This window comes from Haliotis rufescens, unplaced genomic scaffold (genome assembly GCF_023055435.1).
Source record: "Haliotis rufescens isolate VD_foot unplaced genomic scaffold, xgHalRufe1.0.p SCAF_7, whole genome shotgun sequence".
Taxonomy (NCBI): domain Eukaryota; kingdom Metazoa; phylum Mollusca; class Gastropoda; order Lepetellida; family Haliotidae; genus Haliotis; species Haliotis rufescens.
This window is the reverse complement of record NW_025964361.1, coordinates 52,396,905-52,412,993: the sequence shown is the minus strand read 5'-3', so window position 1 is coordinate 52,412,993 and position 16,089 is coordinate 52,396,905. Positions and strand designations below refer to the sequence as shown.

General features: G+C 42.3%; 2 protein-coding genes across 2 annotated transcripts in view; one reads left to right on the top strand and one right to left on the bottom strand.

The window, feature by feature from the left end:
• Positions 1-5,675, top strand: part of LOC124133656 (ganglioside GM2 activator-like) — a 31,553-nt gene extending 25,878 nt beyond the window's left edge. The window contains exon 4 of the mRNA XM_046498111.2: positions 4,054-5,675. Coding sequence (XP_046354067.1) covers positions 4,054-4,167 — 114 coding nt within the window. The 3' untranslated portion in view covers positions 4,168-5,675. The remainder of the gene's footprint in view (positions 1-4,053) is intronic.
• A 2,203-nt stretch (positions 5,676-7,878) lies between these two features.
• On the bottom strand, positions 7,879-14,846 carry LOC124133655. Its single transcript, XM_046498110.2, has 4 exons — positions 14,555-14,846; positions 10,718-10,847; positions 9,868-9,990; positions 7,879-9,528 (listed from the first exon to the last, which is right to left on the bottom strand). Exons 1-4 carry the CDS (start codon positions 14,598-14,600, stop codon positions 9,486-9,488), a joined length of 342 nt encoding a protein of 113 aa, XP_046354066.2. The 5' UTR covers positions 14,601-14,846; the 3' UTR covers positions 7,879-9,485.
• Between the last annotated feature and the right edge of the window lie 1,243 nt (positions 14,847-16,089).

Genomic DNA, 16,089 nt, shown 5'->3' with positions numbered 1-16,089 from the left:
CAATCCCTGTATGAGTATGGCATGTTCCCTGTATGAGTATGCCATGTTCCCTGTATGTCATGTTCCCTGTGTGTGTGTGTGTGTGTGTGTGTGTGTCTCGTTCCCTGTATGAGTATGTCATGTTCCCTGTATGAGTATGTCTGTATGAGTATGTCATGTTCCCTGTATGAGTGTGCCATATTCCCTGTATGTCATGTTCCCTCTGTGTGTGTGTGTGTGTGTGTGTGTGTGTGTGTGTCGTTCCCTGTATGAGTATGTCATGTTCCCTGTATGAGTATGTCATGTTCCCTGTATGAGTATGCCATGTTCCATGTATGTCATGTTCCCTCTGTGTGTGTGTGTGTGTGTGTGTGTGTCTCGTTCCCTGTATGAGTGTGTCATGTTCCCTGTATGAGTATGTCATGTTCCCTGTATGAGTATGTCATGTTCCCTTTATGAGTGTGCCATGTTCCGTGTATGTCATGTTCCCCGTATGAGTATGTCTTGTCCCCTTTATGAGTATGTCATGTTACCTGTATAAGTGTGTCATGTTCCCCGTATGAGTGCGTCATGTTCCCTGTATGAGTGTGTCATGTTCCCTGTATGAGTGTGTCATGTTCCCCGTATGAGTATGTCATGATCCCTGTATGAGTATGTCATGTTCCCCGTATGAGTATGTCATGTTACCTGTATAAGTGTGTCATGTTCCCCGTATGAGTGCGTCATGTTCCCTGTATGAGTATGTCATGTTCCCCGTATGAGTATGTCTTGTCCCCTGTATGAGTATGTCTTGTCCCCTGTATGAGTGTGTCATGTTCCCCGTATGAGTATGTCATGATCCCTGTATAAGTATGCCATGTTCCCCGTATGAGTATGTCATGTTACCTGTGTCAGTGTGTCATGTTCCCCGTATGAGTGCATCATGTTCCCTGTATGAGTATGTCATGTTCCCCGTATGAGTATGTCTTGTCCCCTGTATGAGTATGTCATGTTACCTGTATAAGTGTGTCATGATCCCCGTATAAGTGTGTCATGTTCCCTGTATGAGTGTGTCATGTTCCCTGTATGAGTGTGTCATGTTCCCTGTATGAGTGTGTCATGTTCCCTGTATGAGTATGTCATGTTCCCTGTATGAGTATGTCATGTTCCCCGTATGAGTATGTATTGTCCCCTGTATGAGTATGTCTTGTCCCCTGTATGAGTGTGTCATGTTCCCCGTATGAGTATGTCATGATCCCTGTATGAGTATGTCATGTTCCCCGTATGAGTATGTCATGTTACCTGTATAAGTGTGTCATGTTCCCCGTATGAGTGCGTCATGTTCCCTGTATGAGTATGTCATGTTCCCCGTATGAGTATGTCTTGTCCCCTGTATGAGTATGTCATGTTACCTGTATAAGTGTTTCATGATCCCCGTATAAGTGTGTCATGTTCCCTGTATGAGTGTGTCATGTTCCCTGTATGAGTGTGTCATGTTCCCTGTATGAGTGTGTCATGTTCCCTGTATGAGTATGTCATGATCCCTGTATGAGTATGTCATGTTCTCCGTATGAGTGTCTCGTTCCCTGTATGAGTGTACCATGTTCCCTGTATGAGTGTGTCATGATCCCTGTATGTGTATGTCATGTTCCCTGTATGAGTATGTCTTGTTCCCTGTATGAGTGTGTCTTGTTCCCGATGTGTGTGTTTCATGTCCCCCGTATGAGTGTGTCTTGTTCCCGCTGTGTGTGTGTCATGTCCCCCGGATGTGTGTCATGTTCCCTGTATGAGTGTGCCATGTTCCCTGTATGAGTATGTCATGTTCCCTGTATGAGAATGTAATGTTCCCTGTATGAGTATGCCATGTTCCCTGTATGAGAATGTAATGTTCCCTGTATGAGTATGCCATGTTCCCTGTATGAGTGTGTTATGTTCCCGGTGGTGTGTGTCATGTCCCCCGTATGTGTGTCATGTTCCCTGTATGAGTGTGCCATGTTCCCTGTATGAGTATGTCTTGTTCCCTGTATGAGAATGTAATGTTCCCTGTATGAGTATGCCATGTTCCCTGTATGAGTGTGCCATGTTCCCTGTATGAGTATATCATGTTCCCTGTATGAGAATGTAATGTTCCCTGCATGAGTATGTATTGTTCCCTGTATGAGTGTGTCTTGTTCCCTGTATGAGTGTGCCAAGTTCCCTGTATGAGTATGTCATGTTCCCTGTATGAGTATGTAATGTTCCCTGTATGAGTATGTCATGTTCCCTGTATGAGTATGTAATGTTCCCTGTATGAGTATGTCATGTTCCCTCTGTGTGTGTGTGTGTGTGTGTGTTCGGTCTCGTTCCCTGTATGAGTATGTCATGTTCCCTGTATGAGTATGCCATGTTCCCTGTATGTCATGTTCCCTGTGTGTGTGTGTGTGTGTGTGTCTCGTTCCCTGTATGAGTATGTCATGTTCCCTGTATGAGTATGTCTGTATGAGTATGTCATGTTCCCTGTATGAGTGTGCCATATTCCCTGTATGTCATGTTCCCTCTGTGTGTGTGTGTGTGTGTGTGTGTGTGTGTGTGTGTGTGTGTGTGTGTCTCGTTCCCTGTATGAGTATGTCATGTTCCCTGTATGAGTATGTCATGTTCCCTGTATGAGTATGCCATGTTCCATGTATGTCATGTTCCCTCTGAGTGTGTGTGTGTGTGTGTGTGTGTGTGTGTGTGTGTGTGTGTGTGTGTGTGTCTCGTTCCCTGTATGAGTGTGTCATGTTCCCTGTATGAGTATGTCATGTTCCCTGTATGAGTATGTCATGTTCCCTTTATGAGTGTGCCATGTTCCGTGTATGTCATGTTCCCTCTGTGTGTGTGTGTGTGTGTGTGTGTGTGTGTGTGTGTGTATAAGTACGGCGCATTCTATATCAGCTCGAGTTCGTCGGATCCCTTTCATATGTTTGTCGTCCCTCCATTTACGAGTATGTACTGGCGTTTTTATTTAATCATCCGCATAGAATATTTCATCGAATCATTCGCGTGAAATAAATTCATCCTCCAATCTTTCATCCCCCCTACCCCCGGGCAAGGAAGCACCTCTGTCTCCCGGACGGGGGAGCTACTCCCTCTGCCCCTCCCTTACCAAAGTACGCATCACCCAATTTACATCCTCCCCATCTTCCCCACCCCCGGGCCAGGAAACATCGAGTCAAGACGTCTCGGCCTCACGGCAGGGGGCATCCCTCACTGCCCCGGGGCCATAACTCAAGTTGGACCACCTACACACACGGCAGCACAGCTTACACATCTATGGACCTAATCTAGAGCTTCTTAACATCCAATTTTCTCAAATTCATTAATAAGCTTTATAGGCCTCTGGCTGAAGCAATGAGTCACTGACAGGTCGGTTGACACGAAGCCCTGAGCCTGTACGATTCACTCGAGAATTAGTAAACAGATGGGTTAGAAATAGCAGTCTGCCGTTATCGGAACGGAGTTGCTTTGGTTCATATCGCACACTATTACACAGAACTGAATTGTTTGGTGCATGCATATGAGAGCGACACACAATGCTAGCAACGGTGTTATCCGAAACGAGGTGTTCGTGGTGAACTCCCGTTGTTCAAATGCAATTAAGCCCAATTTCCTATCAAAATTAATCATTTTTAATGCACTAATACTCGCTTGTCCATGTTTCCGGAAACTGATGAATTGAAGAGAACGTTTGTACTTTTATTGACTCCACACACACACACACACACACGCACGCACGCACGCACGCACACACACACACACACACACACACACACACACACCTGCTTGTTTCCTTACTTTAGACAAGTTGCAGTCATCCATGTTCCATCCTAATAGATGATGGTGTGGTAGCCTATTGGGCCAAGCGTTCGCTTGTCAAGCCACAGCCTCGGGTTCGATTCCACGCATGGGTAAATGTTGAAATCCCATTTCAGCTGTTCCCCGCCATCATATTGCTGGGAAATAATGCAAAAGGCGTAAAACCATACAAACTCACTCACTCACTCACTCATGCTAAGAACGTTTACTAGTTAGCAAACTCTCTTAAATATTCATATTTATTCATGTTCGTTGTTTCAGGGAGACTATGAACTTGTATTGAGCATCTTGGATGAAAACAGGTCGCAACTTGGATGTCTGGAGTTGAAATTTTCCATGAAGAAGCGGCATCGGGGGTGGCTGTTTAAGATCTGAAAAATATACAAACAGTGGCTCATTCTGCTACATGTAGGCCAACTGGCCCGACAAGGAACGAAACAATCGTCTGCGCATGCTTGGAGGGGCCGAGTGAGCGGAAGTTACTCCGCAGTGAATAATTTCGTCCAATCGCAGATCCGTTCACAGTTCAATTTCCTGCGGAACACGTGTGCCATGGCCCAATGGATGTAAATATCAACTTCCTCTCAGGACCGTGTTTGTGTTAAAAGTGTTGAGTGATGGACTGATAACACGACTCGTGGTGAGGAAACGGTTGCATATGTCGCTGTTGTGTGAGTGAACAGCCTGCGTTAAACGCGTGCCTTATATGTTTTACTAACGCCGCCGATCAACCCGTCTTCAGAACTGTGTTGTTTGTGATGCCTATAGCCAAATCGGTTGTATATTTGAAATGTTGTAATATAATGTGTATTATACGTATGTTTTTGTTACCCCCACTGCCAAAACTAACCACACAAGAGTGATCTTGCCCAGGCGACAAGATCCTGCTATCTCCGATATGTTTTCGGGACCTGGGGAGATGTTTTTAATGGTTGTATTAAATGTCAGAGACGCGTGTTTAAACACAAACATCGATCTATCTTCCTGTTGCATATCAAGTGCTGTCTCTTCTCAGACTTGAGAGAACTCTTGGCCATTTTACAGGCGCTTCATGCGCTATTAACACGATGTTATTGATTGGGAGTTGGGGACGTTTACATGAAAACAATTTTGATTTGTATGATTTCAGATGTCGGAAATCCATGAAAACAGAATTGAAGTAAAAGTTTAAATGGTTTTAACGACCACATAACTTACATATTTTAATATGTATTGATGTTTTCAACAAGTTCGAAATGTATTGACGTTTAAAACAAATCCGTACCAGAAGTTTTTTCAATGAAATACAAAATATGGTGACTCGTTTTAACTGAATTCATTACCCAAAGGTGCCATACGTTTAAGTGTGTTTTCAACAGGATCGGGGAACATCCCCCCTGTGCAATGTAAGGGCGTAATGTTTCAGACACTTCACAATCGCTGTCAATCGCTTAATTTACAATCTTATCAGCTTTTTCACTACTCCAGTGACGGTTTAACTTTATTCAGTACGTTAAATAACATAATGTGTTGATTGGACAAATTTGAATGATAACTTAGTGTGGAATAGTCGTCGCGTGGTACAGCGGGATATAATTTTTGAAAAGTGCTAAATCAGGCCTACCAAAGAAAACAATTTGTTAGGTCTCTAAATACTTAGTGTAATGACACATATGCTCAGTACTCGTGTTGATTTCCTTGAGTGTAATAGCCTCTGTGTTAAAGGACAATATCCAGCTGTACCCAATGGACGATATTACGAGGATCTATGGACGTTCGTAAAATGTTTACATTCATTGTGGGGTTAAACGAACAGGTTTTATTAAAATGTGTAGAACTAGACACATGATATGTTTACTTCCTACTAAAAACAAAATAACTATAACTATAAACAAAATAACTATGACTATAAAGAAAATCGAGCCTTGAACCTTGAAAAACTGGGAATCATGAAAAAACGTCACGGACTTGAAATGTTGACGTGTACTCAAATGTCGAGTCCTGCACACTATACTAAAGTGGGGAAATGTAAATCCCCAATTAGATTAGTTTATTTTTTAAAATATTTTTTAATATCTTATTTGTGGACACTTAAGCTTACCCTGAGAATCATGAACATTGCCCTTGGAACAGATGCAAATTAATTTTCAAAACATTCAAAAGACCAAACTTAAGTTAAACAACTGAAGACAGACTGACGTGTAACAGAATTTGAGTGTTTGTGCAAAACTAATATCAAACATACCATGTTTTAAATGCAAACCTAATTACGATTTTGAGAAATCGCTCTGAATAGTTGTTTGGATAACCTTATTCATAATTGGCTAGAATTATAAATCAAAGTAGACTGGTTCTCTGGGTAGGCTGTGTTTACACTCAGTGGGGCGCAAGCGCAGCCTACCAAGGGAACCAGACTGAAACCAAGGCCGTTTGCTGGACTGCCATATCAAAATAAACAGTGTAACGTTCTCAAGAACTCGACAACTATCTCGTCATTTCTAATTATGAGTGACGGTGAAATGAAAAATGTCTGCAAGGTAGCTGAAATGGTCATTGTTAATAACCGTGACTCGATGGTAGCTACTTAGAATACTGGATGTCTTGTGTTTGTTTTTGTACAGTTTTCTCTATACCAACTATGACTGTAAACTTTTGCTAATAAAAACAAATATGTCTCCTTCAAGAACCTTGTTACGTTTCTCACCTCATAGTTACCTAGCAGCACCATATAAAATGTGCATGCTTTGGGGTTTTGACTGAAGTCGACGTCGCCGCCACACTTTTGTTTTTGGTAAGTCCCCATGGTCCCTGGTATGGTGATCTCCCTTTAGTTACTGACGATCTCTAGCCAATTTTTATATTGTGTTGTTAATTCTTTCTGCTTTTAAATGTTCCTCAACTAGTGTTAGATAGACTCTGTGATTTTCTAGTTATTGTACCTTCCTTTGATGACAGGTTTTTATAAAGTTTAGATATTTGTGTTAAAAAATGTATTACTTCTCGTCACGATATGGCTAAAATATTGCCGATGTGACGTTAAATATTAACTCACTCACTCACTCACTTTTGTTTTTAAAATCATGCAGTGCTTGGATTAGGGATATCCTATAACCTCTTTTATTGCACTTGGTAATTTTTGACACATCGATATGCCACGGTGGCAAGGTTACTTTCAAGGTTATTACTCAAGGGTATTGCACTCAGTCTGTAAGTAATCGAGTCTGGACCAGACAATCCAGTGATTGATATCACGAGCATTAATCTAAACAATTGGGACACGATGACATGCATCGTAGTAGTTCCTGACCACCCGATGCCGTTAGTCCCCTCTCACGACAGCATAGTCGCCTGTTTCGGCAAGCATGGGTTGCTGAAGATCTATTTTCCCCTGGATCTTCACGGGTCGGTCGACATATGGAGTAAACTATGTTGTAGGGATAGTCAAGGTGTCGTTCGTTCAGAATGTTTTTAAAAATATACGTTAATTTGAGAAATGAAGTTTGAACCTTCAAAGAGTAGGAGCCAAAATGTACGAACGCCGGAGCTTGCATATCTATGAAGCTTCACATTAGAGGACGGTAGGATAGCCTCGTTGACAAAACGCTTTCTCGTCACAAAGCGGCGTAAAATCATACTCACTCATTTATTAACGAATTTATTTGCTGCTTTATTGTCTAGTCAATAGTATTATTACAGCCCAGTTTGATTCAATCCAAATATCCAATACCGTTTTGCAAAGCCTCTTCATATAGGGTACAGGCCGGTGTGCGATTTTTAAGTCGATTTTATCGCCGCTTCCTCCGTTCTTTCTCCTTCTGTAAGGTGGTTGTTTAACACCGTACTAATCGAATCTTGAATAGACAAACCAGTGATTGATATTATGAGCATCGTGTAACGCCGTCGGGATGTATGTCAACTAAGTCACTGAACCTGAAAACTAAATCTATTCAGTCGCATCATACGACAAAGATAGGTTTACTTATCGGTTGTTTAACTCTGCAATATTCAAGCTATACGAACATCGATCTACGCAAGTGGGATACGATGACATGCATCTAATACGAAGCAACATGATCACGGGGGTATATGTGAGGGAATGCATTAGTGCACATTAAAGACCTATCTCTTACTGACTGTCTAAAGTTCCACATCACCTGTGCTAATGTGCTCACATCTGACGGATTTAACTGATTTTATTTATCGTTATCGAACGTTAAGCCTTTCCAAAACCAGCCGTTACATTTTAGAACTGTTTGCGATGGCGATAGGAGGATGACAGCGACATATCTTCTTGCTCGAGGTAGCGGAAAAAGTCGACACGGAATACGTCGGGAGTTCATTTGTGTACGAGGGGTCTTAGACGTGTAGGGTTGCGTCCCTTAGTCGAAATATATACAGACTGTAGGTTCGAATCCCGGTTTCGCCCTGAATATTTTGCTTTGTTCTTCAGAGCAATATCCTTTCTCGTGGGTTTCACCATTGCGGTAAACGTCTACGGCTTGTATCATCTGGAATTTCCTTTGACTTGATTTTGTTCTTATACCAGAGCTCGTCGTCATACAGCTAAAAAACACAACACAGCTACGTAAATATCAGCTCCGATAAAGCGTCTCTTGCAAATTACCTTTCATTACATTGATAATTTGGCAATCTCATTCCAGTCAGATCTGTTCTCAGTTTGCATTGAGATCCAATGAAAGTTCCATTTGAGATCCTGTCCTAGTTTTTAAAGAATACAATAACAGTTTTGAATGACGAGGAGGAACTCCCCGATGTGGCCAAAGTAGTCACCGGTTTATTTACATGCACGTTTCTTTAAAGAAAATCAACTACACAACAGGTAGCAAAAAAAATCAGTTACCGGTCAAAAGGTAAGCGATAAACAATAATGAAGGGTAAATGTATTTCAAACAAAAGAAACGACAAAATATAGACGGAAAATTATTAATTTCCAATCCACTGTTATTCCGGTTTGTTATGGTTTTGTTTATTCTGTTATGAGCCACCGGCCCATTACACAAGTATACAAGAGCGCGCGCGCACACACTGTCTCTTAAATGCTGTCTCTTAAATCTGCATAGAATCGACATTGGAGGCAGAAATGGTATTCTGATTCTTTTTGTTTGTTAAAACTACTTTTCAAGAGGGCAGTTTTGATTTTAAATAGAATAGTATTTACTTGATGTTTAATCAACACACATAATTCATGAGTTTTTTAAATATGGAACATAAATTACAAACAATGATTTTGTTAATATTTTATTTATGTGGTGATTAGTGTAATTATAGAGAATAAGAGGAATTATTAATGATAAAGAACATAAAATTCATACAAATATTGTGGAACCTTGAAATAACAGAGAATCACAGGAACTCGTTATTGGTCAGTAAATAAAAATATATACCCCCTACATGTTCTCTACTTACATATAGGGGGTATATATTTTTATTTACTGACCAATAACGAGTTCCTGTGCAGAGAATGCAAAGTTAATTCAAAATGACAAAATGGCCGATAGTAAAAATGTACTGTTAAACCTTGTATGTTCGGACAACGTTAATCTGGAGACGCTGCTGACCTGATTAACGGGGGTTGACTGTTCTCATTATATGTGCATCATATTGGTTTAATATCGTGATGGTAAATGACCACGTGACGGCTGTTGATGTTCGGTGAACGGCGATGGATCAGTGAGCAGTGAAGGTCGTGTGGGTCAAGAAGTTTCCCCACTCTTGGTTGGTGAGTAGGAGACGGTCCTGCAAAATTACAGATAGATACACAGGTATTCTACCTACTATGAAACTGGATACGAACTACAGAAAAAAACTCTGCAATATGCCGTTCATAATTTCAAGGGACGCAACTCTTGGTTGGTATATTTCAATCAATGTTTCCGAGGTCTGTGCATTCGTGACCAACTCGTGTTATTCCGGGACAAGCTAAATGATAAGTTACGGAGAGGGGCGAGTGGTGACGAATGATGTCGATGGTAATTTGAGCAAAATATCTTTTAGGGGTTGACAGTAATGATGTGGTTGAATTAGAGAATTTACAACGAAAGCAAATCATTGTCAATGCATCCCCAACATGCTTACCGATCTGACGGGCGCTGGATGGGACACCGGAGTTTCCCCTTGACACATAGGAAGACGATGAGTCCGACAACAGCCAGTACCACGGGGATGCCGATACCGAGCCCAATGGACAACGGTGCATATCTAGGGTTTTATTGAAGAAAGAAAATTGCAACAGGAAATTCTTGAAAAGAATAATTATGCTTCAGACTGTTGGAAGAAATAGAATGGCACATAAATACATTGATGTAAGATGTGATGTTTTTATCCGGTTTTGTAGCTGCAGCTGAAAAAGCTATCCTGTACCCATACAATGTCATCCCGGGACAAGCCGAATGGCGAATCGTACATCTACGCCATACGTAATTACCACATTTTGTAGGCGCCGAAATAAGCCGAGGGGATCCGAGTGTCCCTCCCATTTCGTGGTCATGTGACTAGGTTCCGTCTCAGTGACGCCTCTATATTTAGAGGGGGCACGGGTGGCCCAGTCGTCTGAGGCGCCGCGATTCGCTGTGCAGAGTTGCGTCCCTTGGGCACGCCAGAAACCTATGATTGTGGGTTCGAATCCCGGTTCGCCCCGATTATGTTTCTAGGTTTGTCAGCACCATACCCGTGCTCGTGGGTTTCACCGAAGTGGTAAACGTCTTAGACCTGCATCACTTCGGGCTTTCCTCCCACATTAAGCTGGCACGCCGTGATATAACTGGAAAACTGTTAAAAGCGGCGTTAAACCCAACTCACTCACTCACTCTATATTTAGATATGGCAAAAAAAATAATTAACCATACATGCAACATTGCTGTGTAGGCCGACAGATATTTTCTTATTCACTCTGTTCATATAACCAAAATGAGATTTGAATACTAACAAATTTGATTTATCAGCGTTGCAGCAGTGTTTGTGTCTTCCTGATCCACAGCAGTACTCTCCCTTTTCACAGTATACGGGCAGTCTAATCTTTACGGCCTTGGTAAGGTAACAGTAGCCATGGACTTGCACTGAAAAAATCATATTGCAGGTGTGGTGTTGATGTTGTTGTATGGAAGTGTATTTTATTGTTTAACAATTGAGATTCGGTAGACGGTCATTGCATTGTGTTTGGGCAGTGATAAGTCGTCGGAAATGTAGTACTGTTTAATATAAGCAGTCATCAGGAAGTGTGTATATTTATATACTAGTTCGGTGTGTAAACTTCCGGTATACTGTGGACTGGTATGAATATTCGGTGGTGTGATCTGGAAGCGAGTTGGAATGTATATAAGGGTAGCGTGTTTACGCATCTCTCACACGTTTGGTCTCTCACACATTTCGTCTCGCACGCATTTTCATCGCTTTAGAACCAGCTTTCATGTGAGGATCGCTCATCATCCCTGACACCCTGCCTAGTCCATCACTGACTTTTGCTATCACCACTGTATTTTGTATTTGATACTGACCACTGCCATCATATTATTTGTTGCCATTGGTTATTGTACTCCCATTTTATTGGCACACCCTGGTATAACTGACATACAGCTAGCACACCGTGGTATAACTGACATACAGCTAGCACACCGTGGTATAACTGACATACAGCTGGCACACTGTGGTATACCTGACAAACAGCTGGCACACCGTGGTATAACTGACATACAGCTGGCACACCGTGGTATAACTGACATACAGCTGGCACACCGTGGTATACCTGACATACAGCTGGCACACCATGATATACCTGACATACAGCTGGCACACCATGGTATACCTGACATACAGCTGGCACACTGTGGTATACCTGACAAACAGCTGGCACATCGTGGTATAACTGACATACAGCTGGCACACCGTGGTATACCTGACATACAGCTGGCACACCGTGGCATACCTGACATACAGCTGGATACCGTGGCATACCTGACATACAGCTGTCACACCGTGCCATACCTGACATACAGCTAGCACACCGTGACATACCTCACATACAGCTGGCACACCGTGGTATAACTGACATACAACTGGCATACCGTGGCATACCGTGGCATACCTGACATACAGCTGGCACACCATGGTATACCTGACATATAGCTGGCACACCATGGTATACCTGACATACAGCTGGCACACCATGGTATACCTGACATACAGCTGACACACCGTGGTATAACTGACATACAGCTGGCACACCGTGGCATACCTGACATACAGGTGGCACACCGTGGTATAACTGACATACAGCTGGCACACCATGCCATACCTGACATACAGCTGGCACACCGTGGTATAACTGACATACAGCTGGCACACCGTGGTATACCTGACATACAGCTGGCACACCGTGGCATACCTGACAAACAGCTGGCACACCGTGGTATAACTGACATACAGCTGGCACACCGTGGTATACCTGACATACAGCTGGCACACCATGGTATAACTGACATACAGCTGGCACACCGTGGCATACCTGACATACAGCTGACACACCGTGCCATACCTGACATACAGCTGGCACACCGTGGCATACCTGACATACAGCTAGCACACCGTGACATACAGCTGGCACACCGTGGTATAACTGACATACAACTGGCATACCGTGGCATACCTGACATACAGCTGGCACACCATGGTATACCTTACATACAGCTGGCACACCGTGGCATACCTGACATACAGCTAGCACACCGTGACATACCTCACATACAGCTGGCACACCGTGGTATAACTGACATACAACTGGCATACAGTGGTATACCTGACATACAGCTGGCACACCGTGGCATAACTGACAAAATGTTGAAATCGTTGTTCTGTACATTCGACTCAATCATCACAATTGTTTTAACAATTTGATAAATACATAACGTATGTAACGGAGGCGTCATATATTATAAGCGCCTTGAACAGGTTTCCGTACTATTTCTTCCATAATTACAATATATATCCCGAACTTTCCTTTTCCTTTTGGAAATGTCTACATATGACGTATCCAATTTTGAATAAGTTTTAATGTGAAGTTTTTTACACTACATACGGCTATTCCATTCGACGAGAGGCCGGTCAAAAGACCGAGAAACTGACGTTCATACTGTATTCTTGAAATGGCATGAACACTGTCTGACTACGTCCATTCCTAGGGAAAACCTGGGAGGTCCCTTGCACGACTAAATACAGAAGCATTTTCTGATCATTTTGACCCTTTAATCTTGAACTTAGCATTCAGCCAAAGAGTTTGACTCCATGACCGTTCCTTGAATAAAACGGAAAAATGCACACCCAAACTATCGATTCGATCTCTAGACTGACAGTGACAATGTACATCAATCTATGCTTGACCATAGTATCTACTTGACACATCGTTTATTAATGACGTTGGTTTGTCTGTTGTTTTACGCCGCACTCAGCAATATTCCAGCTATATGACGGCGGTCCGTAAATAAGTCTGGACCAGACAATCCAGTGATTGACATCAGTTAAAACTTCGGAAATCCTTCCCGTTACATTTATCCTGTCGGCCATGTATATATCCTGTACTTGATGTAAATGTATTACGACGCGCTGCCATTGTGACTGCCTTACTGAGGTAGTTCTTAACACGCCTTCTTCATCCAAAGATGATATTGTCTGATTATATGAATTGACATTCACTTTGTGTGAGTTCATTTGAGTATGGTATGTCCACACAGTTTAAACTTCACTCAGTGAAGGTTCATACAAGGAACTCACACGAAAGTGTAAGTTCGTTCTTGGTTATTGTTTACAAAATACCAACACTGTTGATCTTGAATGGGCCCCTTCCGCGAAATCCCGAATTCCGCGAACTGACGATATTTGAATGACGTTAGTCATCCGGATCTCCGGTAGGTGTCACTATGATAAGATGCATTCGGAATACGTCAATGGCGACGTAATACATGTCACCGTAACATATACAAACATATCCCTGATATATATCTCTGATACATTTAGGGACAGAAAATTATTATTCGGGGTTGGGGGTTGAAACTGAATAAATATTCTTAAAGGTTTTACTAAAAGATAAAATGGCGAGGCTTCTCTTTTCAGAGAAACAAAAGGTGTAGTGAATGTTTCAAGAGAAACAATGGGTGTCGGGAAATCTGACCTGAAATCCCAACCAGGATAAAAACGGAAACTTTAATGAAATACTAAAAACAGACCGACCTTGCATATAATGCGATGATCATGTAAATAGGTACATGCGTTTACTATGGTGTGTTTGTTGTTTAACGCCGCACTCAGCAATATTCCAGCTATATGACGGCGGTCTGTAAATAGTCGAGTCTGGACCAGACAATCCAGTGATTGACATCATGAGCATCGATCCACGCAATTGGGATCGATGACATGCATCAACCAAGTCAGCGAACCTGACCACCCGATCCCGTTAGTCGCCTCTTACGACAAGCATAGTCGCTTTTTACAGCAAACATTTTGGCCATTTGTTAGATTGTCGCGTTGTCGCATTGTCGCACTTTGGATGATATATTTAATTTTATCAAAGGGCGACAATGCAACAACGCGACAATGTCCATTTTCTGACTCCATAGTCTACAGTAAACAGTGATAAATTCACTGTCGTCTCAGCGAAACCGGGTAAAAACCGAAACCATCAGTAGTACGTGACAACATCACAGCTGTACGCGACAACCTCCCAGTTTTGAAATACCCACCGCACGTGTCTCTTCTAACTCTATTCAAGCATTACCTGTAATGTAGAGAAGCATGAGTGTCCAGGCCAACGCCATCCCCATCGCTGAACGTCTCTCGGGTATGCCGTCTCTCGGGTATGTATGTGATGACCTCAAACTTGTCTCTCACTTTCCTATACGGCTATACTTAGCCGTGTCGCAAGCGGGGTAAACCCACAAGACGGAAAAGATTTCGCAAGGACACACTCGATGTGCCTAATTCATGCGAATAGGGCTGCTATTCACAAACACCTTTATGCAATATTAAGTGTTCTACCAAGGCACCTTGTGCCATTCAAGCAGACGACAAACACGCCATAAGTTAGATCTCGGCGGAGGGTCCGAGGGTTTTTACAAAAGTTAGCAGTCGTTAACCCGGATAATGATTACGCATATAACATCAATACACCACACAATAGGTGTACAGTATTTTTGTCGGGTTTTTGGATTGTGTGTGTGTGTTTGTTAGTTTGTGTGTTTTAGCAATACCGTAGTTAATTCAAAATACAAAAAGTATTATATATTTTTCGACAATTTATTTATTCTATCCAACAGTGGAATCTTATAATTTCCCCAGTCGAATAATGTTTCTAATGGTAATGATAGTCACTCGTTGCAGGCAGGTACACGTTCTGTTTTACGTTGAGGGTTGTTATTATATATTCTTTAACGCCCGTATGCCGGATTAGAATTGACCCCCGGCAACCTTTGCTGGTCGTAAGAGGCGTCCAATGGATCGGGTGGTCCGACACTGCGACTTACTTCATTACCAGCGTTCGAAATACCTGCCTGCCCGACCGTCCGAGACGGGTTGATTTCAACTCGGGCTGCCAGAGTTTCAAATCCCCCTGTCCGACGGTCGGGTCATATTTCATAGTTGAAAATATTCTAAATATTTCCCGATGATAAGCATTAATTCACATGTAAAGAAGAATGATAAAATGTAACAAAAAAGAAATCCCGTTAGCTTTTAGACAACCTAACATTTAGCGATGCGCTTATGCTACAAGCAATCAGTTTTCATAATTTTAATTAAATTATCCTGAGAAACATATGATTATAGTGGGCAGGCAGATTTTGGTCAGGGCTGGCAAGTATTTCAGCTAGCCAGTCCTGTGGTCTGGCTGAATTTTTGGGGAGTTTCATACCCTGTCATTACGCGTCATTGTACCCGGTGGCCTGGATCGTCTGGTCCAGACACAATTAATTACAGCGGAGAGAGGCGGATATTGCAATTAAACCCTTTGTAAATGTCAGATGGCATTAAATGAAATGTACAAACACGTGTTGAGGTAGCCTTTCCTGCAGTTTAGTTAACGACACAATTGGTGTATTTCAATGTCAGCGACGAGTTATTAGTCCTCTCGTAAGCAACGTAACGAGAAAACACGATATTTGTGAATCCCTTTGATTTCATTTCGCTGGTAACAGTACTGCCTGGATTAACGAGGCTGTCTGGTTGTGAATATTCCAACCACATGTCGGCGGTTTGGATATATAAAATCAAGTCTGGACCAGATAATTCAGTGATTGATATCACGAGCATCGATCA